Here is a 27,243-nt window from a genome sequence, read left to right on the forward strand (position 1 = left end):
CTGAGAAGATTTACATGAAGAAAAATTTCGTAGCTATAAGCACAACCTACTATTGTTTAACAATATCCCTTTTAAAATACTAAGTAATAGCTTGAACAAGGTGATCCCCATTTTCTCTAGCTCTAATATTCTGTGATTCAACACATACTGAGTTTCTACATATTGCTAAGTGCTGCATATTGTGATGGGAATATAAAACACCAGACATGATCATGGCCATGGGGAAAGAAAGATAGGGAAGCATGGAAATGCCAGACTATTAGCAGCTAGAGGTCAAGTTTTCTATATTATGCAAAGCTGTATGTTCATGGCCTGGCAATGCCTAGTATATTAAAAGTGTTTAATCAATATTATGGAAAGAGCAAGGGTAAACATAAGGGGCTATGGGACTTTGCCCAACCTAGAGATTTAGTGAAGATTCAACTTGTACATTCAATCTGTATGTTTTCTGGTTGTCATGCCATTGTTGCTAACTATAGCACTGCTACTTTTCTAAAAGCTCAGAGGTGTGGTGGTGTTTATTCAGCTTTTGGACTTGCAGGGCTTATAAAGAGATTACTGCTTAAGTAGGTATGGTTAGTTTCAAGGGAAACTACTCCCATACTGTGCTTGTAGTTTTTCAATTTAAAGGGCCAGTGACCTGAAGCTAACCAATTTATTGGCAGTGGACAAAAACATTGGAAAGATCATCCAGTACAAAGAATCCTATACTAGAAATAGAATCATGGCTCTAATTTTAAAACAGAATCAAATGTCTCTCAATAAAATATCCTTCTCTTCTGAATCTGCCAGAACAGTAGAAAAATACTAAGTAGGCACAAGAATTCATACAACATAGATATATATGATGATTATGCACTTTCTTTGTCATTTTCAAGAAATTCAAAACTTTCAATGGTAGACTGTCATTCAGTTCTCTAGAGGTAGAATAACTTCAGCAATAGTTCTATCATTATAATTCATTAATTTGGAGTTTTTAAACAATTTTACTCAATATTTTAACTTTTTTCCCTAAAATAAATTGCTGAATATTTTATTTGTTTTTCTAATATGATATATAAAGTTATTTTAATACATTTTAATACAGTTTACAATACCCTTATAGACAAATAGTCATACTTCAGTGTGCCACTTAAATGAAGAATAACCAACCATTCATCTGTAACATGCAGATATGCAAGACTCTGGATTTTCATTTTTAAGTGCTTAATTACCTGTTTAAAGAGAGAAATAAAATAAAAGAGTCCAGGCCAAGTTCATGTGGGTTTGAAATTACTTTTCTTTTTCTAAGACTCCTCAATAGTACAAGCTATTATGTGCATACACGCCAATTTAGAAGGAAATGTGAAAAAGAACAAAAAGTATCAGAAATTTAATTGAAATATAAGATGCAAAAGCCAAAATCAGTCCTGGCTGGTGTGGTTCAGTGGATTGAGTGCCAGTCTGTGAACTGAAGGATCCCTGGTTCGATTCCAATCAGGGCACATGCCTGGGTTGCAGGCCACATTCCCAGGAGGGGGTGTGGAAGAGGCTACCGCACACTGATGTTTCTCTCCCTCCCTTCCTCTCTCTCTAAAAGTAAATAAATAAAATCTTTTTAAAAAGAGTCAAAATCAAAAGTTGAAAAATTTAGGCAGTATATTCAGCGACAGGACAATATAACTTATTCAAAAGACTAATCTAGTCAGCAATAAAGCTAAATCTTCACATTAAGTATCCCACTGTGGGCAGTTATGTAATCCAAGGTTATTTTTGAGAATTTCCTGCCTCCAATCACCTGCAAATTTGTTTACAATATTCCTCTTTATGAAAGTACTCAGTATTACTAAAGGACCACACAAAACAATATTAATTTATGAGCCAAAAATCTAAGAATGAATAAAAAATTTTTAACGTAAATCTAAATTGCCATTCTCAGGCAATTCATGTTCCATACAGTAACTTACGAATTAGGCAGGAAAGAAAGCATATTTGAGAAGAAAAAGGCACTGGATTTAACCTTGAAACAAGGTGACTGTCATATAGTTGTTAAAGGAATTTACTTATTATCAGATAAATAATTTACAGTATTTATTCCCTCTAGATATATAAAACAGTGAATCAATCTGCAGTTCAAGATATTTCCTTAAACCCAGAGGAGTATGATATGGCTTTACCTTTGAAAACCAAATTGAAAAAAAAAAAAAAAACACAGCTCTAATGTGGTTTATCTCTAGACACCAGATTTAACATTAAACAATTCAAACTAAATGCTAATTCTCAAGTTTCCTTTTCATATGTCTGTAATTTATGCAGATATAACATATGTAAAATGAAAGCTTAAAACCATTTATTTATCAGGAAATGCTTAATGTTATATAGATAGTTACTGTGACTTATTTAAATATATAATCTATTAATCAATTCATCTGTTCACCCATGCATACATTTTATCCTTCACAATTCTTTTAATCTACTGCTATTAGTCATCCTCTGCCCTTGAAAATGCATACATGCCTTCAGGGGAAAAAAGCTGCATACATAATAAAGATAAAAAATCTCTGACCAAAATAAGTTTTCTCCTGTTGATAATTTCCTTTAAGCAAATGGTTACATAAGGAGACTCTGTTTTGTTTTGGTTTAGGTCTAATCAAGCCTCATAAGACTTACCTTGTGTATCTTGTGAGACTTCAAATAAAATTCTTCTTTGAGAAATGGCACTGTTTTCTTATGTAATTGTTCCCTTGGCTACTGTACCTGGTTCAAAACATCATAAACTAAAATTTATGCTGTTAATATAAAAACAGCCTTTACAAAACTTCAGCTACTGTGAACAGAATAAGTTTGGAACTATCCAGAAAGTACACAGACACAGACACACACACACACACACACACACACATATAAACAAAATGTTTAAATAAAGGATATCGTCATCTTCTCCACAAATTTATCATGTTGATTTTCTGTTTGGGGGAATTTCTTGATGTCACGTTCCAGATGAACAATTTGTTGTTCCATTGCTGCAAGGTTGCTCTTGAGAATCTGAGCTGAAACTGAAGAACAATATGCAAAGCCTTTAGAATATTTTATTAGGTATTTCAGAAAAAGATTAAAAGAAAATTGTATCAGTTAAAGTATTTTTTAATATGGAAAAGACTTCCATGAAGTCAAGTCATTTTTGATTCACTGCTCATAAAAATTCTACTCTCCATTAACTAAGTGAAATGTGTAATATAATATATCAAATTTTCAGGTTTAATATGAGAATGTCACCATTTCTGTCACCCATTAGTTCAAATGAATGTATTCCTACTTAAATTTATTGATGAAATTTCTAATATTTCATTCTTTAAATCTAATTTGAAGATTAAAGAGAAACTAAGGTTCAAAGAGATCTTTTTTTATCAAAGCACGTTCTTGACTTTATAAATAATTTAAGGTTAAATTACAGAACAGGATCAAATATTTTTCTTTTGTTGAAGTATTCTAGGTTGTATAAACCAACATCTATGCTAAAAGTTCCATCCTCTGGTACCCATACTTTTCATACTCATAGAGATATTAAAAATAACTATTGATACATATAGAGAATTTAGAGCAAAATCCAGCCAACACAAATTCATATACACACCCAAAAATTTTCAGTGTGCCTTCCTACATTATCATCACTTGCTTTCATTATCCCAAATAGTCTCTGCACTTTTCTTTTTCTCCCCTCACTGACAACCAATGATTTTAAGTATTGTATTGAAATTCCCCTAAATACATATTCCAGATCTCTCATGATCAATTATTTTCAGAGAGGTACTTAAAAAATCTAATATTATTTTATAGATAGATAGTCTATTACTACATGATGACCAATTAGATATGAAGACATTTCTATCAATATCAATGGCATCTGCCAGGGTTCTAGTTGAAAAGACTAGGTAAGTTTTATAATTTGATAGGTAGCCTGTGACATTGGTTCTTAATTCCAGACCTCTGAAACACTGTGTTTTTCATCAAAGAACTATGAAACAGAAATAAAATAATACTAAAAATTTTTAAGTAAATTCCAGTCTCATTCTGAGGCATATCATCAGAATTACAATGAAAATTTCAATATGTGACAAAATCAACCCCCTGACAAATTTTGGTAAAACTTTCCTGATACAAAGTCCCCACACTGATTGCATACATTTATGACTCCATGAGTCATAATTTCCTTATATAAGGCCTGTCCAGAAGGTATCCAGTTATGTAATATGAAAAACAGAGATGTTCATTGAAGAAGATACAAGATAGAAGAAACATTGTACATAGGACAAAGACACCTCAGTCCCCTTCAAAGTAGGCATCTTGGGACCTCACACAGTTCTTCCAATCGCCATCAGCCAGCCCAACGTATTTTCCTGAATCTTATCGATGATCTGAAATCTCTTCCCTTTCAAAGGTGATTTTAATTTTGTGAAAACCCAGAAGTCACAGGGCACGAAATCTGGGCTGTAGGGAGGCTGAGTCACCTGGATGATTTGATGTCTTGCCAAAAACACCCCTCTACATGAGACATGATACATCAATGGGTGCATCGCGGTGATAAAGCTGCAAATCACCAGTTGCCCATAACTGTGGCCTTCTGAATCATCTGAATAGTTTCCACAGAGAAATGTTCAAGATTAATGCAAAATTTGATGCATATTTGTTGCTCTGCTTGCTCAGTCATTTTGAATGTGACGGCCACACCATACACATGTTCGCTCAATAGTGTCTACCACCCCTACTGACCACTATAGTGAAGTCTTCATTGTTCATGCATGTGCATTCCAGTCCACTCTCCTTGGCTACCAGGTTACATTGATGTGCACAAACCGCTCTCATTATACTAACAATGGATGGACTTTTTCTAGGCAAACCTTATATACATGGAAGTTCAAGAAACTGAAAAATCAGGTGCCAACACTAAAGACATATTTTTTTCTTATAAATATGTCAAAGAGTTCTGTACAATTTTTTTTGCCACTTACTTAGATCCACAGAGCTTGAAAAATACTATTTATTGAAGAAGTCTAATAGCTCTTTGCTTGCCCAAAAATTTGCTAATGGCTTAGCAATCATTCGTTGCTGTATTTAGAGGACGAGTTAGCTGTGGAGGAAATCATTCTCTCTGACTTTAAAACTGAATTATTTTTTCACTGTGGGGTTTTCTGCTTAATTCTTGCTAATTATTCACAAGATTTCTCCTTATCCATTTGCTTAATTGAAAACCTGAAGATATAAAATTGACAAGTTGTTTATGTCATGTTGGTTGCCTGGAAGAAATAATACATCAGGAACTTTATGCAAAAAAACAAAATGCCCAAAGGCCAGGTTTAGGCCACAATAGTAATCCTCCTACTAAGAGCAATAGTAACTTCAGTATTAAAAAGAGGATGAAAAGGAGAATTCATCTTTTGATTGTTAAATACAGAAATAGTCCGAGCAAGTTGCTATGCATACAAAAGTCCAAATATCTCAAATAACAATAGACTATTTTTAATCCAGACATTGCTTTTTACCCTAAGGTTAAATTCTGAATAAAACACTACTTTCCAGATATTTCTTGTCTGCAATTTCACATGTCAGATCCTTAGTTCTCAATAAGTTCCTCCAAAGTTCTAGTCTAAATTCTCTATCATTTATAGGCACTTTTGTTTAAGTGATCTTCCACATGTTAGTTTCTGCTTTGAATGGGATTTTTTATTGTTGTGTACATTAACACAGTCTCCACCATAAAACCTAAAGCTACTTAATGGTAAGATCCATATCTAATTCTTCGCTTTTCCCTCAATAAATATTTGTTGAATGATCATGTATATCTCAAGAAATTTTGGTTCAGATTTAAATTTATGCTCATTTCTGCAACTGAATGTGCATTCAGAACTTAGATACAGTCATAGTGACTGAAAGTTACCATATCTATTATCATGTGAGTGTGGAAAGGAAGCAGAAAGTTGGCATATGTCTAATTATTTGCAGAGGAGGCAGGGCTGCAGAAGATGCTTAGACAAGAAAGTGAGGGATTGAGATAAGAAGAGAAGGAACACCTTTCTTTATTAGGCTTCTCTATTCTTCCCCTCTAATTAGTTATTAATTTATATTGAAAAAAGAATGAACTACTGGAACTGTAATAATGTAAGGATTTTAGCCCACATGTAAATTTGTGGCTACACTATAGAAACAATACCATTAGAGAAAATGTATACCTTTAAATTTGGTTGAATCATGATATCTTAGAGTTATAAGTGACATCAAAGGGGATTTGGACCAGACCTTCAGGTTTTAAAAACTGAGGTAACAAAGAGTCATAGTCACTGAGGGAAACCAGTTTTGCTACCCTGATGCTGCCTTTTGGGGTACTGATTTTAAGCTGTTTATTAAGAACCAAGACGCAGAAAGAAACTTCAACGCTCCTTTTTTTTCCCTGCCCAAGAGATTCAGACAGGAAAACCTGCTTCAGGAAAGGAATCATAGGATGCTGCCTTGCCTAATTTGAATGAAGTATGTTAAACAAGAGGGCTTCAGGAAGGTGTCTCTAAGCTAGGGAACTCTTGTATCCCATTGTTTCTGGGTTGCCGGAAAGAATTTTCTTGCTGTGTATGTTCTACTCTTCCTCAACTACCTGAAAATGGCCCATTCTCACTTCTGAAACCTAATACCCTCTTCCCCCTTTTCTCCTTTGTCCAAAATATGTTATATAGTCAATGTTGCTTCATTGGGAATGCCAAATGTCATTGGGATTTTCACAGATTCATCATGTCTAGATGAATTCCCCATGCCCTTATAATAAATACTGGATTTTCTCATGTTAATTTGTCTCTGATAATTTGATTATTAGACCAGCCAGAAGAATTCAGAAGGCGGGAGAAAAAGTATCATTTTTTGTAGTCCCCACCCTATGTTTCTCAAAAAAGAGACTAAGAAGAATCTTGCTTTTTTAAGACTTTACTAAGGGTGATGGTGGGGTGTGACCCCAGGGAAATGGTATGAGGAAAAATGGAAGAAAGCGATGCAAGAATAAGTTACTGAACTGACCAGAGCTGTATAAAAAATACAGCTGGTTGCTTAGTATCTCAGGTTGTCTCCATCAAAGCCAACCTAATGGCCATGTGACCTGTGTAGTGGCAAAGGACCCTGTGCTTAGAAGGGGTCGGTACTTTAATGCTTTGTTGTCACCATTTTGAAATTCTCAATCATTTATTAAATGGGGGTCTGCATTTTCATTTTGCATTGGGCCCCACTAACCATGCAGTCAGTTCTCATCTCCAAATAAGACAAATGAAACAACTGCAACTTGTAAGAACTGGTTACAGAGACTGAGCAATTCACGTGCTGGCTCCTTCTCATTTCCTATTATCTCATTGGTGAAATTCTCTTACAAAGTGGCTGAACTTCTGGCTCTGGATGGGGTATAAATCATTTGGCTCAGGCCTGGAGGTGGATGGTGGCACAGAAGGGGCACCCAGTGAATCTATGCAATGTACCCGGTGCATGCACTAGATCCAGAACAGAGGATTTGCTCTATCCTAAGTGGCTTATTCCCTTTTCTACATTTGATAAAACTTTTTAAAAAAATGTTCACTTATAATCAACATCAGCTTACTTGAAGTTTTCTTAACCATCAGATCAGACTGCATTTTGCCTTATTGCCACACTGATCAAGTCTACTCCCTGTTTTACGGGAATGGTGTCACTAGCATCTTCTCAATCTTTCCAGGCTACATTTATTGAGTAATTAATTTGCACTAGACATTATTCTAAGTGGTTTCATGTATTAACTAATTTAATCTTCATGAAAACTCTGAGGTATGTTCTACTCTAAAGCAGGGGTATGCTATGAGCCAAATGATGTCTTCTCAGTCAATTGTAAACGTAAAGTAGTGTCTCTAGTACCTGGAAGGCTAGACAGTTGAAATAAAATCTGTACCCACTGGCACAAAGGCATATTATTTATATTGGAGAACAGGCATGGTCTGAGAAGCTAGACTGAGCTAGATTCTAATTTCTGCCATACCAGCTATTAGTTGGGTTACCTTGAGTCAGTCACTTAGTAACTCTGGGTTGCCATTTCCTGACTTGCAAAACGAAAATAATATCTCTCTTAAAAAGCAGTCATTCTAGTTAAGTGATTTGATAAATAGTTTCTCTTGTTATATCTATAAATTTTCATTTCATATTTCACTATCATTCCCCCTCCTTTACTACAAATTCCTACTGTATGTGCCCTATTCCTACTGTGTGTATTCCTACTTATGTGCCCCCAAGAATTAAACAACAATTTAGATGTACCTGAACAACCACAAAAGAGCAGTCACTCCCTACTTCCTATGCCGCTATGGCCTGATTTAATTTAATATGGGTCTTCTTTCTAATTGAGAAAACTAAACTTAGATTGTCTTCTCTGTAGGTTTTTTAAGGTACATGGAATTTTAGGTCTGTGAACCATTGACAATTATACTAATGAGCAGCCAATTTGTTAGAGACACTAGCAGGTTCCAAATTAAAACAATATTTCTGGAAATTAAAACTTTTAGCCTGTATTTCCATGCAGACACTTAAAATTAGGTTTTGGGGGGATTTTTGGCTTTCTAGACTTCTCTAAAAGGAAACAGATTTTTTAACATGTTACAAAAGAATTAATGTGCTTGACTATCTGCCTTTTATATATAGGAGGGGGACCCCCCAAAACTGGAATTATCTTCTGGAGAGTGGGCCGCTTGTAATACAGGCTTCCCCCCAGTGGGTGAGTGTTCTAGGAACCCATCTGTATCAGTGTAACAGGTGGTGGTGTTGCGAGAGGCTGTGTTCATCTTCAGTGAATTTTTTTACAGAATCTTTTAACACATCTGCCCATTTCATAATGAATGATTTATGAGCACACTGGACCACACCATGTTGAGTATTCAGCAATTTTTGAGCAAAACATCCTGTGCCCCATCCTCCATATTCACCGGATCTTGCCCAGAGTGACATATTTTTGTTTCCCTGGATGAAGAAAAGCCTCAAAGGGAAACATTTTGCCAATGTGGAAGAGGTGAAACAAGAAAAACAGCAGAAACACTAAAATGCCTCAAAACTGACAAGTTAAAAATCTGCTTTGAGCAGTGGAAAAACATCTCAATACACCTCAAAAGGTGTATTTCATCAAATGGAGAGTACTTTGAAGGTGACTGAAGTTTAAACATATAAGAATACACAAAGTTTTATAAATAAATTTCACTTTTTGAATCCCCCTCATGTATATATGTGAATATTGGGGTGGCACTGGTTCAAAAACCATACATATTTCAAGTATACAAATCAATAAAACATCATCTGCACACTACATCATGCACCCGCCACACCAAAGTCTCTTTCCATCCCCAGTTCCCCTCCCTTTGGCCACCTCCACCCTCCCCTCCCACTTTCCCTCTGGCTATGACCACACTGTTGTCTATGTCTATGTGATATGTAGATGTGTTTATTTTTGGATTAATCCCATCACCTTCCTTCAACCAGTTCCCCCTCAATCCTCCTTTGTGACAGCTGTTCCATATATAGATGCCTTTGATTCTATTTTGTTGGTCAGTTTATTCTGTTCATTAGAGTCCACTTATAAGTGAGATGATATGGTATTTTTCTTTCTCTGACTGGCTTATTTCACTTAGCATAAAAAACTCCTGGACCATCCATGCTGTGCAAAAGGTAAAAACTCTTTCTTTTTTGCCTCCAAGCCGTATTCCATTGTCTAAATGTCCCACATCTTTTCTATCCAGTCATCTATTGATGGGCACTTGGGCTGTTTCCAGACTTGGTTATTATAAATTAAGTTGCAATGAATATAGGGGTGCACATATTCTTTCTAATTAGTGTTTTGGGTTTCTTTGGATATATTCCCAGAAGTGGGATCACTGGGTCAAAAGGCAGTTTCATTTATCATTTTTTTAGGAGACTCCACACTGTTTTCCACAGAGGCTGCACCAGTTTACATTCCCAACAGTGCACTAGGGTTCCCCTTTCTCCACATTCTCACCAGCACTTTTTGTTTGTTGATTTAGTGATTATAGATATTTTGACTGGTGTGAGGTGCTATCTCACTGTGGTTTTAATTTGCATCTTTCTGGTGGTTAGTGAAGGTGAGTATTTTTTCATATATCTATGGGCCATGTGTGTGTCCTCTTTGCAGAAGTGTCTATTCAGGTCTTTTGCCCATTTTTAAATTAGTTTGTCTGTCTTATTGGTGTTGAGTTCTGTAAGTTCTTTATATATTTTGGAAATTAACCCTTTGGCAGATACATCATTGGCAAATAGGTTCTCCCATTCAGTGGGTTCCCTTTGCATTTTGTTGATGGTTTCTTTTGCTGTGCAGAAACTTTTTTATTTGATGTATTTCCATTTGTTTATTTTTTTCATTGTTCCCTTTGCCTGAGGAGATATAGCAACAAAAATATTGCTACAAGACATGTCTGCAATATTAATGGCTATATTTCCTTCCACGATTTTTATGGCTTCACAAATTACATTTAAATCTTTAATCCACGTTGAGTTTATTCTTGTGTATCATGTAAGTTGGTGGTCTAGTTTCATTTTTTTGCAAGTATCTAATTTTCCAACACCATATGCTGAAGAGACTGTCTTTACCCCATTGTATCTTCTTGCCTCCTATTTCAAATATTAATTGACCATAAGAGCATGGGTTTATTCCTGAACTCTCTATTCTGTTTCACTGGTCTGTATGCTTGTCGTTATGCCAGTGCCATGCTGTTCTGATTACTATGGTCTTACAATATACTTTGATATCAGGTAGTATAATCCTTCCAATTTCGTTTCTCTTTCTCAAGATTGCTGAGGTTATTTGGGGTTATTTTTGTGGTTCCATATAAATTTTTGGAATCTTTGTTCTATGTCTGTGAAATATGGCATTGGAATTTTAATAGAAACTGTGTTGAATCTGTAGAATGCTTTGGAAAGTATGGACATTTTAATGATGTTATTTTTTTCCTATTTATGAACACAGTATGTGCTTCCACTTATTTCTATCCTCCTCAACTTCTTTCTTCACTATCTTATAATTTTCCGAGTATAATTTTTTTACATCCTTGGTTAAATTTATTCCCAGGTACATTATTTTTTGTTGGTTTTGCAATAGTAAATGAGATTGTTTTCTTAATATCTCTTTTTGATAGTTTTCTCAGTGTAGATCTCGAGGCAGATCTGTAAATGGTCTAAGCCTCTAAGGTCCACCTCCAGTTGTTAGCCATTCCACCTCCCCCTGAGGTCACCTGGTGTTCCTACAGAAACCTCCGAATAAAAACTGTAGAGTGGGCCCAGGCTGGCCACAACCCACAGACCCTTCCACAGGTTGTGACCTGGGTAGGGCAAGATGACCAGAATTGGGAGGACAGGGGTAGTGAGCACCTGCTTGGGGCTACATGGTAAGATGTGGCTCCTGCTCCAGAGTCAAACCACACATTCTCCACCAGAGCCTCCAATTCTAGCTCCCCCAGGAGGAGTGCACTGCAGGTACAGGTTGGGTACAGTGAGCCATCCTCTCAGCAGGAGCAAGCTCACCAGGGCAGAGCCACTGGGGTTCGGGGGATAGATCAAAAGAGTCTTCCATTTGTTATGGTTCTGGCTGAGCCTGCAGAGTAAAGACTAAGCACTTTGTCTCAGTCCTAGTCAATAGCCTCTGAGGGAGATATACTCCAAATGCCCCAACTCCAAGCAGGGCCCTTGCAGAACCCCCCTTGCAGAACTGAGCTCAGTAGGGCAGGGCCAACAGAACTGGGGGACAGATCCAAAGAGTCTACCATTGTGGATGATGCCAGAAAACCTTTAGGAGGGTGTAATGCACTTATCCCCTTTACTGGAATAGCCTGCACTGAGTTTGCAGGGGAGATAGCAGTTGCCCGCCTTGTGATGCAGACACATGACTCAGCATCTATGTCTCTGGTTCCTGGACAAAAGCCCTCCTGGGAGAAATGCTCTGAAAGTCACAGCTCTGCATAGCACTCTTATCCCCCTTTGTGACTGAATTCAGCAGGGCAGGCCAAGTCATTCAACAGGTGGAGGAGGGTGCCAGTTGAACACCTGAGGTGAGTAAGAATGGTTCCCTTTCCAAAGCTACACAGTTCAATCACTGTCTGAGTCTTCACCAAGAGGTTTTCCAGAAAAAGAGCTCTCCGGAGGTATCTGCTAGGTACCACCAGCAGACCCCTCTATAGGACCTGAGCACAAGAGAATGTTATCACCAGTAGTTGGAGGACCAGGTAGTACATACCCCAGGCTGTTGCTATAACAACTGGATTGCTTGATGCTGGAAAGGTGGCATCTGGGTCTACAGGAGACTCCTTTCTATCCCAGGCAGAGGGAATCTCCACTGATTTTCACCACCAGATACTATGTGGGCTCCTCTTCCTGTCTCTGTTGCTCTGGGTTGGGGATCCCTGAATGGAGTTCAGACCCCACGCTCCTGGAGTGAGGGAGTTCTGCAGCTGAGATATCCCTCCAGCTTCTCAGCTGCCACACATGGGTGCAGGGGCCAGCCCTTTCTGTGTCTCCATCCTTCTTACCAGTTTCTATGTAGCTTCATCTATAAATTCTTGGTTATATTATTTCAGTCCAGCTGTCCTTCAGTTGGTTATTCAGATTGATTGCTCTGTAATTTAGCTGTCAATCAGTTAGCTAACAGGAACAGGTGAATGTACCTTACACCTAGTCTGTAGCCATTTTGGAATCTCCTTGAATATATTTGGTTCAGTATCAAGAGTTGAAAGTCAATGAATCTTGATTAGTTAATTATTTAATTAGGTTCTAACCTACATTACTTCTAATATTTCTTGTGTGTGTGTGTGTGTGTGTGTGTGTGTGTGTGTGTGTGTGTGTGAGAGAGAGAGAGAGAGAGAGGAGGTGGGAGTGTGATATTTTTTTTACAAGGGAAAATGTGTGTAGGGTACATGGAGTGCTCAGAACATTTAAATAGCAGAGTGATTAGAAATACTTATCTCCTGCATAAATAGCCTCAGCCTCAGGGTGTATTTCTATACCTGTCACTAAATTAGTTCACTGATATAAATTTGGGAGTTTTTAATGACAGTGCAAATATTTTCTGAGTAAATTCCCACTACAGGCATTTTCAATGACTGATTAGTCATTCTGGTGGCACTTTATTTTTTCCCCTCTCATTTCACTTTTTACATCTGCTAGTTAATTACTGAATCAAAACTATAACAAAAAATTAAGTTATAGCTATCGGGTTTTTTTTAAAGATTTTATTTATTTACCTTTAGAGAGGGAAGGGAAGGGGAGAGAGAGAGAGAGAGAAACATCAATGTGGGGTTGCTGGGGGTCATGGCCTGCAACCCAGGCATGTACCCTGACTGGGAATTGAACCTGCAACACTTTGGTTCGCAGCCCGCGCTCAATCCACTGAGCTACGCCAGCCAGGGCTTTATCGGGTTCTTTATTATAGATTTATTCCTTGTATTCTATAAACGATATTTTAAGTTCAATATATTCTTGAGTTGTATGTAGGGAGAAATTTCCCCTACAAATCTTATTTATCTACTTATTTCAGTTGAAAAATACATATACAATTTTTACCTGGCTATAAGCATATATGAGTGGTCTAACCTACATTGAAAAGATGTTAAATGACAGACATGCTCTACTTCATAATTGTAAAGAAATTAAAATGCAAAATAAATAGTTTAAGTGAGATTTTAAATGGAAAGATCCTTTAATTATGTACTATATGTGAATTGATACGTATCTAAGTGGACAAAAAGTACTGTGATGACATCTTTCAGACCATGTGCAAAATGTGTAACTTTATGTAAATATAACAGCTTTTGTAGGAGCTTGAGAAACTTTTCTCTAAATTAATTATTTCTATTAATTTTACCCATTGACAAAGTAACTGAACACTTCTTACATCTTTGCTATCAGGAAGGCCAAGTAAAAATTTACTCTGGCAAGTCTATATGTGAGTAGGCCCAAACATTATTATAAGTACCCTGTAATTTTCTTTAACTGAATATATTTAGTTGTAGAATTACTATCTGCTGAGGCACACAACATTAAAGTGACTCACCCAGAAAGCATACGTACAAAAGAAAAGAACATTACAAGCAGCCTGAACAACAGGCATAGTTGTATTCTCTCTCAAGTGCATTTATAAGTTAATAGTTTTACTTTATATGAATGCTGTACATGGAAATGAGGTAAATATATTTATATAATAATAGTAGCTAAAGCTCATCTCTGTGGGCTTCTTAGGATTTTGAAAAAATAAGTAGTGCCCTGGCTGGTGTGCCTCAATTGGTTGAAGTGACATCCCATAATAAAAAGGTTGTAGGTTTGATTCTTGGGCAATGCACATACCTAGGTTGCAGGTTTGATCCTTGATCCCACATCCCCAGTCTGGGCACATATGGCAAGCAATCAACTGATGCTTGTCTCTTGAATCAATGTTTCTCTATATCCCTTCCTCTCTCCCCTCCTTTCCTCCTTCCTCTCTCTCTGCAAGCAATGAAAAAATGTCCTGGGGTGAGGATAAAAAGTGAAAATAAAAATAAAAAATAAGTGGTAGTGATACCCAAATAAGAAACTCCTATAAAGAAAAGAAAAATCTGATAAAAATTGACTCATTCTCACAGAAAAAAAATTATTTAAAAAGAAACACTTCAACTACAATAGTTATTAAATGAAATTTAAAAATACATGTCCCCAGTATGTGCTCATAAATGCCGCCATCAGTTGCTCCTCTAAGGTGATCTTGGGGGGAAGGTGCAGTGTTTCTAGACTGGATGCATAATACGACCTGAACTGACACTGAGGGCAGAGGAACTTTCATTAGAAATTATGAAGAACTGCTTTATAAACCATATAAATATTCAACTCTAAATACTCCACTAAGCATATTTCAATTGAGGGTTCACATTGTACAGCTTTTAGCCTGAAAAGTTTATTCTAAATGAATTTTAAAAAATACACAAATGGATACATCTTTAAAAAAACTTACTAATAACTATGGAGATTATGGCTCAAAAAATAGCTGGGGTAAAGGAGGAGGAAATGGAAAGTTTGAAATCCTCTGAAAACTGATTGGCAATAAAAAAATTCTGTGGCCTGACCACTTGAACCATCAGCAGTGGACAGTCAAGTCATCCATGAAGAATCACAGTTCTTTCACTTGTTGTCTCTTCTGTCACTGTTATTCTGCTTGCAGCAAATACTATGCGTGAATTTTTAAATCAAAGGCTTAAAAACAAACTGATATACGGTACTCTTATTGACAGTCTTAGCTAAAGGCCAGGATTGGGAAGTACATATGCGAACTGAAGCTTGTATAAAATGATGCTGAATATAATCTTGTTGTAATACTTTGTTCTCATCATGAAAAATCTTTGATTCAATCTCACATCTTTTCCTTGAAGTAAAAGAACCCTCACTCAGCCACACCTTGACCTGGGATAATTCTAATGGGTCAAGTTTTCACTGAGTTGAGGTTGGGCTATACAAAACTGTTCTCCCCTTAAAATTTTATGGAAATGGATAAAACAAAAAAGGTTGCCAGAACCTTCAAGTGCTTATAAATTCTTCATGACAATCCTATTGTAATGTCTCCACTTGACAAATGTATGTAATGCATTCTTCTTTCACCTTGGAATTAGAACACTAGTGGTAATAAGGGACTCTGTGAAAGAGCCTACTTAATATAACAATAGAAGGTCTTATGCCCTGGCTGGTATAGCTCAGTGGATTGAGCTCAGCCTGCAAACCAAAGGGTCGCTGGTTCGATTCCCAGTGAGGGTACAAGCCTGGGTGGCAGGCCAGGTCCCCAGTTGGGGGCATCCGAGGCAACCACACATTGATGTTTCTCTCCCTCTCTCCTTCTCTTCCCCTCTTTCTAAAAATAAATAAATAAATTCTTTTAAAAAATCCTTAAAAATAAATTCAGCTATGAAAATAAATAAGGGTTATGGAATAGGTAGACTTGTTGACTGAGACTACAATAAAACATTAATTTAATCTTAATTAAATAACAAATTTCAAAATTTTTGAAATTACCAGTTTATAAAATTTGGAAATTTGAGTCTATGTTTATATGTGTTTACTTTTGAGTGATTATAATTAACATTGTTTTTTAAAGCACAAAGAAAAAGCACTTAGAATACAACTATATTCAATATTGCCAAAGTCTTATAAAATCAGATATGAGAAATAAGCACTGTTTATTTTATACCAAGACAACTACCTAGTTCTTGATTAAGCATTGAAAAATAATTTTATCTGAGCCATCACTTAATGGCAACTTTACTAGCATGGGCTTACTCCTGGTATAGTATATCCTTAATAAGGTGTGGAAAGATTATATGATTGATAAACAACTTGAGTACTTTCTTTTACATGCTATCTGGCAAGAATTAAATACATCAAAATAGTGTTGTCACAAAGTTACTTTAAAGGAATATTAGCTTTCTTGAGTACTATTTTTGTGACTGTGTACTAATTTTCCATGAACTGTATTCCTAAACGTAATGAGACTGTGTAATTTGGTAGTTATTCTTACACTTGACCAGGTATTTGCAGAAGAAGTCTAATGTGTGAGGTCCACAGGCATATACATTTACAAAGCCATCAAGTTTCACCCAAACTGAATATGGGCTGTCATCTTGTCAGTAGATCATTGTCAGTGCTGGGGTCATCATGCTGGAGTCATTCAAGTCCATTCTACATCAGAGTCCATTCCACATCACTACTGTCTGGATTAGCAGTTCTTCTGCTTGATAATAGGGTTACAGGTCATGTAAAAGATGCTTGAAATGGTATAGCAATCTGATGGATACATTTTCCTTATTTATTCATTGTAGATACTAACAGGATTACTATATGCCGAAAGATAAAGTATTGACAATGCAAAGTAATTAGAGGATCTAATTGTAATAATTATCTAAGTTTCTCACCATTGAAATAAGCTCATAAAAAAAAGCAGGGCTTTATCTGGATATTACCATCTCAAAAATCTATTCTACTGTAAATATTTTTGCCTAATGATAAAATAATGAATTAAAAGAAGGGGTGAGGTTCATAGACAAGGCCGTCTAGATAAGGAATTTAGGTTTTACTCTAAAAGTAGTGGGAAAACACTGAAAGGCTTATAAGCAGAAAAGGCTGATGAAATTTACACTTTAAAACAGATAATTCTGGCAGCTATATGGCAAATGGAGGGATCAAGAATGGAAAGGGGGAAAAGAGTTAGGAGGCAATTATTATGATCTAGACAAGAAATCAAGGTGGCGTGGATTAGGAAGACCAAAGATAGTTGTGTTGTGTATTTTAAGACTAGAGCTGCCTTGGCTTTGGGTGGATGAAATGTGAGAAGTTAGGAAGATGGAATTGTTAAGGATGACTTCTGGGTTTCTGGCACATAAGATGAAAATGGAGATATTTGCAAGGGAGATTTGTGGGGAAAGACAAGTGGTTTAGTTTTGGACCCACTAAATTTCAATAGTATGAACCATCTAAACTGAGACTGCAAATAGGCTGATACATAACTCTGGAGCTTACCAGACAGGTCTGAGCTGGATGCATGAAACAATGAGGCATTTTCATACAGATCCCACTTGAGAATAGTTACACTGTTTCATTACATTGGTATAACAGTCTACAGTTAGTTTTTTGTCTGTATAAATCTAAGTAATAATTCCTGTATCCCTGACTCATTCTAAGTTCAAGCATTTCTAGGTGTTGGTTAAGATCTTTTTCCTCTGGACTATGCTTATAATGTATTCCTATTTTTTCCTTTTATTCTGCTTTTTTGTGAGTTACTGTAAATTTGCACAGGTATGATGTATATTCCTATTAACACATGTTTTTTCCAAGTCATGTTGTCATACTTCTCTTAAAATAAATGTTGACAATAACAACCATACAGCTAATTGTATTTACACATGGGGGGGTATACCTAATTTAAAAAGCTGCAGGCCTTTAAAGCACATAGCCAGGAAAATATCTGCCAGAATTTCCTCTAAAGAAGGAAGAGAAATATGAAAGTCTCAATTGTTTTTCCTTCACAGTACACATAAGCATGTTAACATTGGTAGAACGCGAAGAGTTAAGGGTAATTCAGCTAATACAACACAATGTAGGTTTCATCCTTCTTTAGTCCCTTTTTCACATTGGCTCTACTTGAGGGATTCAAAGTAAATCCAGTCTCTTCTTGACTGTAGCTCTATAATCTTCTTGTAGTATACATACATTTTTAGTTTTTACTGCTGGTTGTTTAATCAGAATGGACCAATATAATTACCAGTGCTCAGTGCCTTGAGTGAATGGGGGAGCTGCACACATCTGCTTTGCTTTCTAAGTCAATAATTGTACTGCCCTAGATGTGATGAAGTTGTTATAGAAGCTCCTCCATATGTGTGTGTGGGGCACAAATACCTGCCATATATATATATATATAACACTATATATATAACACTATATATAGTGTTATATATCCATTATATAGTATAATATATATCATATCCATTATATTATATATAGTATATATATTATATATAATTATATTATATTATATATAGTATACATATATAGTATATATGGTATATAGTATACATATATAGTATACACACATATATACTATACATATTATATATAGTATAATGTATATTATATCCATTATATAGTATAATATATATTATATCCAATCATATTATATGTATAATATTATACATATAATGTATAATATTCATTTATATATATAAATTTTAATACATTCATATATATATGAATTTTAACTTTCCATCAATTTCATCCTACTGGTTAATCAGCATGTTATATTTGCAACTGTAACCTGTAGCTGATAGTATTCTAAAATAAAGGTTTAACAATTATGGTCCTTTTACTCAAATAATTTTGCAAATTTATAAAGGATATGGATATATTCTATGGGCCAGTAATGGATAAGAAAACTTATATTAGACACCTACCCAAATGGTCATTAATTTTAACCTAGGAGAACTAGAAATTAATTTATTATGTGGATATATCAATTTCCCACCAAATTCAAATTGATACTGTTACAGGATCACCTATGGTTGGCTGCTTAAAAGTTACAGAATAACATTTTTAAGACATCATCACAGAAAATTCCATCCATGACAGAAAGCTAAATGTCATGCTGGTAATACTGACAAAATAGATTCGGCACTGGACATCACATATGTTCTTCCAAAACAGTTTTGCTACTAGCTCAACTAGCAAAACATGATAAAAAAAAAAGTTCGCACATTAACAACACTATTTAACTGCAGTTTACATTATTTAGATAATGTTTTAAAACACACCTAACACAGTGTCCAGCAAATACAAGGTTCTGACTAAATGTCAGTTAACCTGGTGGAATACGAATGAACAATATGTCCTACAAAATAGTCCTCCTAGAAACACACATATAATTTAGTCAATAATGGTACCATAAATTCTGGTTTCACACTATGCCAGACTTATCCTTTAAAAACTAAATAACCTGACTTTGCCACCACAGGGCTTAAAAATCTTTCAATAATTCAGTGGTTGTACTAATTTCTGGCAGAAAAAAACATGGACTTCAGAGTCAGACATACTTATCTCAAACTCCTTTTTTACAACTTACTGTGTGATTCTGGGTTAAGTTACTTTACCTTTGTGAACCTTACTGTCTTGATCTGTGAATTGGGGAAAGCAATTTTAACCTCATAAGGTTGTCATGATGATTACATGAAAAATGTTTACAAAGCTCTAATCATATATTAGCACATTATACACTAGACACATTATTTTTGTGCTCCTCACATCCATAGGATCAATAGAAACAAGGCTATTCAATATATGACTGTGAGCTCTGGCTGGTTTGATTCAATGTATTGACCACTGGCCTGCGAATCAAAGAGTCACCAGTGTGATTCCCAGTCAGGGCACATGCCTGGGTTTCAGGCCTGGTCCCCAGTAGGGGTTGCCCAAGAGGCAACCATACATTGATGTTTCTCTCACTCTCCTTCTACTTCCCTTCCCCTCTGTCTAAAAAGAAATAAATAAAATCTTTAAAACATATATGACTGTTAGTTCCCTAACTCTGATTACCATTTAAGGCCATTATCCCAGACTTACTGCTCCTGAACTGTCATACTGATCTGCTCTTTCATGCCTCCCTCATTGGTTCACATTTCCTCTTCCTGGGCTGTTTTTTTTTTCTGCTAACTTGGCCTGATTCCTCTCCTATTCCTGATCCCCTTTCTTCCCCTCCTCCTTTTTAAAGGATATAAAAGCTTTTAATTATTTCTTTATGGAAGTTTTAAACATAGTTTTTGTTTTTATAGAAGTTATGCATGTACTTGTTTAAAGAGTCAAATCACTGTATAAGTCTGCTTATAAAATCAGCACTTCTTAGCTGCCACCCTGTTTCCTACTCCCCAGAGGCACTTGGTTTCTCTTTGCTGACTTAAAAAAAAACATGCCTTCCATGTTAAAAAGTGCTAATGTTACTAGATATTATTTTACTTTATTTTGTTTGACTCCTATCCCCCAAACTTTATTGATATACACATGTTGATTTCATTCATATATGTATACATATCAGAATAATTACCATCATAGCAAACAGCTATCACCTCCATACCATCACATAATGCCCATTTCATTTTTGTGGTGAGAACATTTAATATCTACTCTCTTAGCAACTCTGAAGAATATAATGCAGTATTATTAGCTACAATCTCTATGCTCAACACTAAATCCTCAAACTTGTTAACTGTATAACTGGTACTTTGTATTCTTTGACTGCTATCTCCATTTCCCCCACTCTACCCTATCCTCATCCCCCGGTAACCACCACTCTACTCTCTTTGTCTGGAATCCCCATTCTTCTTGAGGTCAACTCTTTGATGGATGTTTTCATAACTCCTCTAGATGTAGTAACTCAGTTCTTAATGCACTCATAGTATTTCTGAATTATTTAGGATTTTCCATACATTTTCATAGTGTATATGGCTACTTCTTTCAAGACAATTTTATTTTAGGTCCTGGAAGGCATACTGAGACTTTTAAAAATGTTTTTTTATTCTCAGCCTCTAACACTACAGCTGCCATAAAGTTAGTGCTTAACAAATGTTGTTTGAACTGAAACACCATTCCTTTCATTTATCCAATTAGCAAACATGGTTTTTAAAGTGTAAAATACCTTGTACCACTGACAGTACAGTTACAGGTAATCTCATATAAAGTTAATAGGGAAAAATCACAACTTTTCTAGAAAAGAGGCTTACAAATATTCCTAACCTTTGACATAGTAATACTAGTTGTTGTAAATTGTCTTTCAGAAAAAGCATGAAAGAGAAAGGGTTTTTGGCAAAACAAAATCATTAAATCTCATTTGAAGTGTCAGGAATATGACATAACCTGGATGATTGGAGATAAGGGAATAATTAAAAACTTTAGTGCAATGATATGAATGATAATTGTATACACAGTACTGTGAAGTCCATGAAAACTTTTTAATCACATAAATACTTATGATTCCTTTCATATCAAGTGAAAAATCATCATATGTACGTTTATATACAATGTGACCTTAATTGTACAAAGTCTTTTGTTTTAATAACCTCACTCTAAATGAAAAGAAACTCCTTAACTGTGAATGGGAACCCCATTATGACTCACATGCTCATTAGGCATTTATTCAGAATAATTGCTGGGACTTAGGGTAAGCTGATAGGTAATAAAGAAGGAAATGAACCTTTTTAAGTATATAGGGAGATTCTCTGAAGCAGTATCTATCATTCACATATATATTCATATATAGAATAAGCAAAGATGCTTTGGTTTCTGAATAAATGAAGTACCTAACAGAGAAACAGAGGGTTTTTTTTTAATCTGTTTTCTTCCATAAGACACAAATAAATACACGAACTGGGTTATTCAGAACTCTCAATCTATTCAAACATGTTTCTGAAAAGTCCCTCTACCCTGGTGAAATGGGACTCATCAAACACCTAAGGAAGGTCTACAGACACTTTCATGTAACTTAAATAGCAACATGTCTCTTAACTAATGCAAAGAAAAGCTGTTGAAAGTTTTCATTCATCTGCACAGGTTTGGTAAACATTAGGCAAAGTAAAGATGTATAAAAACTCCAGAGACCTGGAGGCATTCTGGCAACCATATATCTACAACTACATATATACACACAATCTGATCAAAGGATCTTCAAATTTTTCAAATGCCTCATGATCATTTATGAAATAAGGGAAAAGAAAGTAAAAATGGTTACAAATACCAATACTAAGAGGTAATAACATGCATACCATATATTCTTAAATATATGTACGTATAAATTCTTTGGCCATTTCTAGAATGGGAGTTGGCCAACCACTGCTCACTAGCCAAATCCAACTTGCTATTTCTGTACAGCCTACAAGCTGAGAATGTCCCTTACATTTATAAGTGGTTGGAAAAAAATTGAAAGAATTACATTTCGTGACACAGAAAAATTGTATGAAATTGAAATTTCAGTGTCCACAAGTCAAGTTTTACTGGAACAAGGCCAGGCCCCATCATTTGCATATTGCCTGTGGCTGCTTTTGCACTGGAGTGGCAGAGCTACTTCTTGCAACAGAGATTCTATGTAGTCTGCAAACCTTAAAATATTTAATGTCTGTCTCTTTGTGAAAAAAGTTTGCTGATCTGTGTTCTATATTTTTATTGAGATGTAATGGACATATCATATCATTGTATTAGTTTACAAAATGACTTGATAAACAGTTGACCCTTGAACAATGCAGGGGTTAGGGACACCAACTCTTCCACCCCCACACACAGTCAAAAATCCATTTAAAACTTTTGACTACCCCAAAACACGACTACTAATACAGTATGGTTGAGCCATCAACATAAACAGTCAATTAACACAAAATTTGTATGATATATATATATATATATATATATATTATATACTATATGCTTACAATAAAGAGAAAAGAATGCTATTAAGAAAATTATAAGGAAGAAAATACATTTACAATATTTATTTTAAAGAAAACACACAGTTTCTCTTTCGTTCCTTTGCTGTCTCTCATTTCATTCTCATAATCACTCTATGAAGTATATCTTGTTATTATCCCAATTTTTACGTATCAGAAACCCGAGGCAAAGGGAGATTAAACAATTTCCTCAGGGTCATATACCTGGTAAGTGGCAGAGCCAGTCTTCAAAGTTATGTAGTCTAGTCGGTGTCCTTAACCAGTGTGTTCTATTGTTCCTCAGGAATAAGTAAAGGCAAGTTTAGTCAAGCAGCATTTTCAAGGATGGGAAGTACAAACTGAACTTGGTACCTGAAGTCCTTTTAAACCCTTAACTGGGCACAAAGTTCTTTAATGTCTGTTAAAGGCACAATATTGCAATAGCAAAGGACAAGGCTATACAGGAGGAGCAAACCACAGTCCTTGTCCTCATGGAGCTCAGTGTTTTGTGGGGAGGTTGAAACAAGCACATAGAAGAATGTACACACTGATGAGAGTATCAGTCAAGTTATAACATACTAAAGAGTGAGAAGGAAGAAAGAACACTTGTAAAGGGGAGAGGGTTATATATTCCTTGAAGCACATAACTGTAAGTGAAAACAATAGTTTCCATCTTCTCAGTCATGAATGAGAAAAGGTGATATTCTGGGCCAGTGGAGGATGGTCTTGGGGCTTTAGGAGAACAGTTTGGAATTGATTTTTTTAATTTATTTTTTAAAAGATTTTATTTCTTTATTTTTAGAGAGAAGGGAAGGGAAGGAGAAAGAGAGAAATATCAATGTGTGGTTGCCTCTCACACGCCCCCTACTAGGGACCTGGCCCACAACCCAGGCATGTGTCCTGACTGGGAATTGAACCAGTGACCCTCTGGTTTGCAGTCTGTGCTCAATCCACTGAGTTACACCAGTCAGGGCTGCAATCGCTTTTTTTTGTTTTTTAAGGAAACTTAAAATTAAGTGGAAAGCTCCTGACTCCATTAGGAAGCTACAGTTAGAATCCTGGGATAGTGGACCCCATCAGGTGGATGTCTGACTTTAATCATCTATTAAGGACTTCAAACTGGAATAGAGCATCAGGAACAGCACAGTGTGAATGACAGAAGGCTAAAGGAGGTAGGGCTTGAGAAAAAAATGAGAACTCTACAGTGGTTACATAGTATGTGCTTAAAATGTATAGGTCCCCTGGAGGGGAGCTAAGAGGTTAGAAGAAAAGGTAAAGGCTAATAAAGAGGAAAGGAAAAGGTAGAATGAGGCCAAGAGACAGAGGCAAGGGCTGTGTGAGGAAGCCTGTGGGTAGAATGTCACAGTTTGGAATCCTGGAGGTGTCAATAGTCTATGTGACCGCAAACTCTATATTTTATACACATATCGGGGAGCTGAGAGGTAGGGAAAAATTCATGCTGATGAAATGGAGGCCACGTAACTTTGAGAACATGTTGTAGAGTAGAATTCATTTCAAAGGTGGAGTTATCAACATTTATCTCCTGTTTTCTACTAAATAAACATATTTATTTCTTGGATTTTGCATTGCATTTCTATTTTTGTAATTTTCTTCCTTTGATGATGTTTTTGTTTTGTTTCTTCTTTTGATCAAGGTTTATGTTTAGAAGGGAGTAGGAGAAGAAGTCTGAGGAAGAGAGTATGATTAGCATCAGGTGAAAATCAGATTTTAGCAGAGCAGTATTTTCATATCTCTCTGGAGAAATGCAGGTTGAAAAAAACTTTTTGTTCAGAGAATAGGTACATAAACATTTTTAATAATTTTCCCATATTTTCAAAGTAGATAATATAAAACTAATTTGCAATTCTTTTAAAATGAGAATGAAATGTTGCTGTAAAAATATTTCAGCTATTTACATTACATTGAAATTATGTTACATAGATACATCAGAATATTTTTAACATGGTGCTATTAACTTGAAGGCTTTTTCTTTTTTTTTCCAGATCATTTTTATAAAGTGTCATGGAGTTATAGTAAATTATTCTTAATTATATACATGCTTTTTACTTACCATATTTATTTTTAAATGGCCACAGTTTTCAGACATGAATACATAATTGTAAAAAAAAAAATCACAGTACATCCAGATGTTAAGAGATGAGCAAACTATTTCCCTAGTGCAATTTACATATGTTTTGTAAGCCAATTAACTCTCCTTGGCCTCTGAAGAATACCAATAAGAATCCTTTCTAGAGTAATTTACTCAAGAGGCTGGGAAGAACTAATATGCCTCCTACTTTGTCCAAAAGAACCCTGACCAGTGTGGCTCACTCGGTTGAGCATTGTCCTAAAAAGCAGAAGGTTGCTGGTTCAATTCCCAGTAAGGGCACACACCTGATGTGCACTAGTTCCAGGTTGGGGCAACATGAAAGAGTCAACCTATTGAGGTTTCTCTCTCACATCAATGTTTCTGTCCCTCTTTTTCTCCTACCCTTCTCTTATCTCTAAAAATTAGTAAATAAAATCTTTTTTTAAAAATGTGTCCAAAAGAGCCCAGTAAACACTGACTTCAGACCTCTGACCTATTGTATGTAATATTCTCAAAGTGGATTTTTCCTCAGTAAAGAAGAGAGAATTCATCATGTACCTTTGGGATTTCTTTTGAAGAAATTCTAAAGTTTCACTTGCAGGAGACTTCAGGAAATATATAGCAAGTGTGGGACAGCATAATGACAACTAAAAGAAAGTTTATCTTGTATTCATAAAACCCGTAGTCCCGCCTACTTTCCATATGACTTTTGATGAGTCACTTAAACCTCTTTGAGTATCTACTTTCTTACTTGTAAAACTGGAATAATCTACCTGCTTTGCTGGTCTTGCAGGATGGTTATAAAGATAAAAATGACTTGGGGAAACTCTTTATAAATAGTGTTTATGACCTTAAAAACCCTTGAGCTGATGGTATTAAAAATGTGGTTATAGGGAGATTGTCCTGGGCAGCAGGATGGGGCCAAAACAGCTCCCTGACTCTTAAGTTATGATGGATGAAGATCATCCTTAGAAAGCAAGGCACAGTACATGGGATAGATTGTTTTCGTGGAAAACTCTTGAGAAACACCCCTACTCTACAGCAGGGTTACTTGTATTTATTAGAGTTCTATCAACTCATGAAAATAATAATGCTTAATTTTAGACCCATGGTATACACTATGAAATTCATAAGTTCCTTCATTGTGAGTATCTATGAAGATTTTCTTTTATTTGAAAATAAATGACTACCTGACATAGAAAAATTATTGAGGCCAATACTATAATCCTGCTTCAATTCCAAATATAAATCTGTTCTATAGAGCAATGGACTATCCCTCCTATGTTTCATTTGCTGCCCTCTATACTGCTTCTCACCACCTACATGGGAGCCCAAGACCCTCTGTTGTTTCTCTATAAATGTTGTTTCTCTTTATCTTAATGCACTGCACTTACATCAAGAATTTTGTTATTATAAGGAAGTTGAGGATTACCAATCTCTACATGCAAGTCCGAGTCTCTTATTTGAGAAAGTGTTCTATTCTCACACACCAACTAATTAAACAAAACCAGCTGGGTGTTCAATGTCCTCATAAGCAGCATATCCACACCTGAGTAACCACTCCTCCCACCCCCCCAAACTGAAACTTATTTCTAATTATTCTGTGTTCCCCAATAGAAACACCATTCTTTCAGCTGTTGTCACTTAAAACCAGAGTTAGTTTTTACTCTTTATCCCTTTTATTAACTATACCCAGCCAGTTATCAATTCTCATCAATCATCATTTTTCAAAAAGCTTTTTGCCTTATGTCTTTGCCTTCCCACTGCAACTTCCTCTTTTCTGAAGCCCACATCACCAAAAGGTTAGAAAATTGCATCTGGTTGTGGTGCTTTCGATCTATCTCACGAATACCTCCAGGATAAAACAATGCTCTTCTTAGAAGACTGATCTCACTATATCAGTCTTTGATTCTATGAGTTAAAATTAAACCACTGAATTACATATGAAGTCCCAAAAGATACTATAGGTTACAGAAAGCAATTAGAAAATAATAAATATGACCAACATCCTGAACACAAATCAAGCCATTTTTGGGATAGAATGCTTTCATTAAAGTAATACAAATTAATAGGAGACTACAGTGCTTCCCCAAATACAAAAAAAAATAGTTACAATTTCCATGGTGAACATAAAATGAAATTGCTTTTGTAAACTTCATACACCAGCTTTAT

The 27,243-nt window shown here is 35.7% G+C and overlaps 1 protein-coding gene across 2 annotated transcripts in view; it reads right to left on the minus strand.

The window, feature by feature from the left end:
• DIAPH2 (diaphanous related formin 2) overlaps positions 1 to 27,243 on the minus strand; it is an 881,199-nt gene that overhangs the window by 349,647 nt on the left and 504,309 nt on the right. For both annotated transcript variants that reach the window (XM_045817492.1, XM_045817491.1), the window contains one exon: positions 2,911 to 3,035. In XM_045817492.1, the coding sequence (XP_045673448.1) occupies positions 2,911 to 3,035 (125 nt within the window). The remainder of the gene's footprint in view (positions 1 to 2,910; positions 3,036 to 27,243) is intronic.

Source organism: Phyllostomus hastatus, unplaced genomic scaffold (assembly GCF_019186645.2).
Source record: "Phyllostomus hastatus isolate PE091 unplaced genomic scaffold, TTU_PhHast_1.1 phas_scaffold_28, whole genome shotgun sequence".
NCBI classification, from domain to species: Eukaryota; Metazoa; Chordata; class Mammalia; order Chiroptera; family Phyllostomidae; genus Phyllostomus; species Phyllostomus hastatus.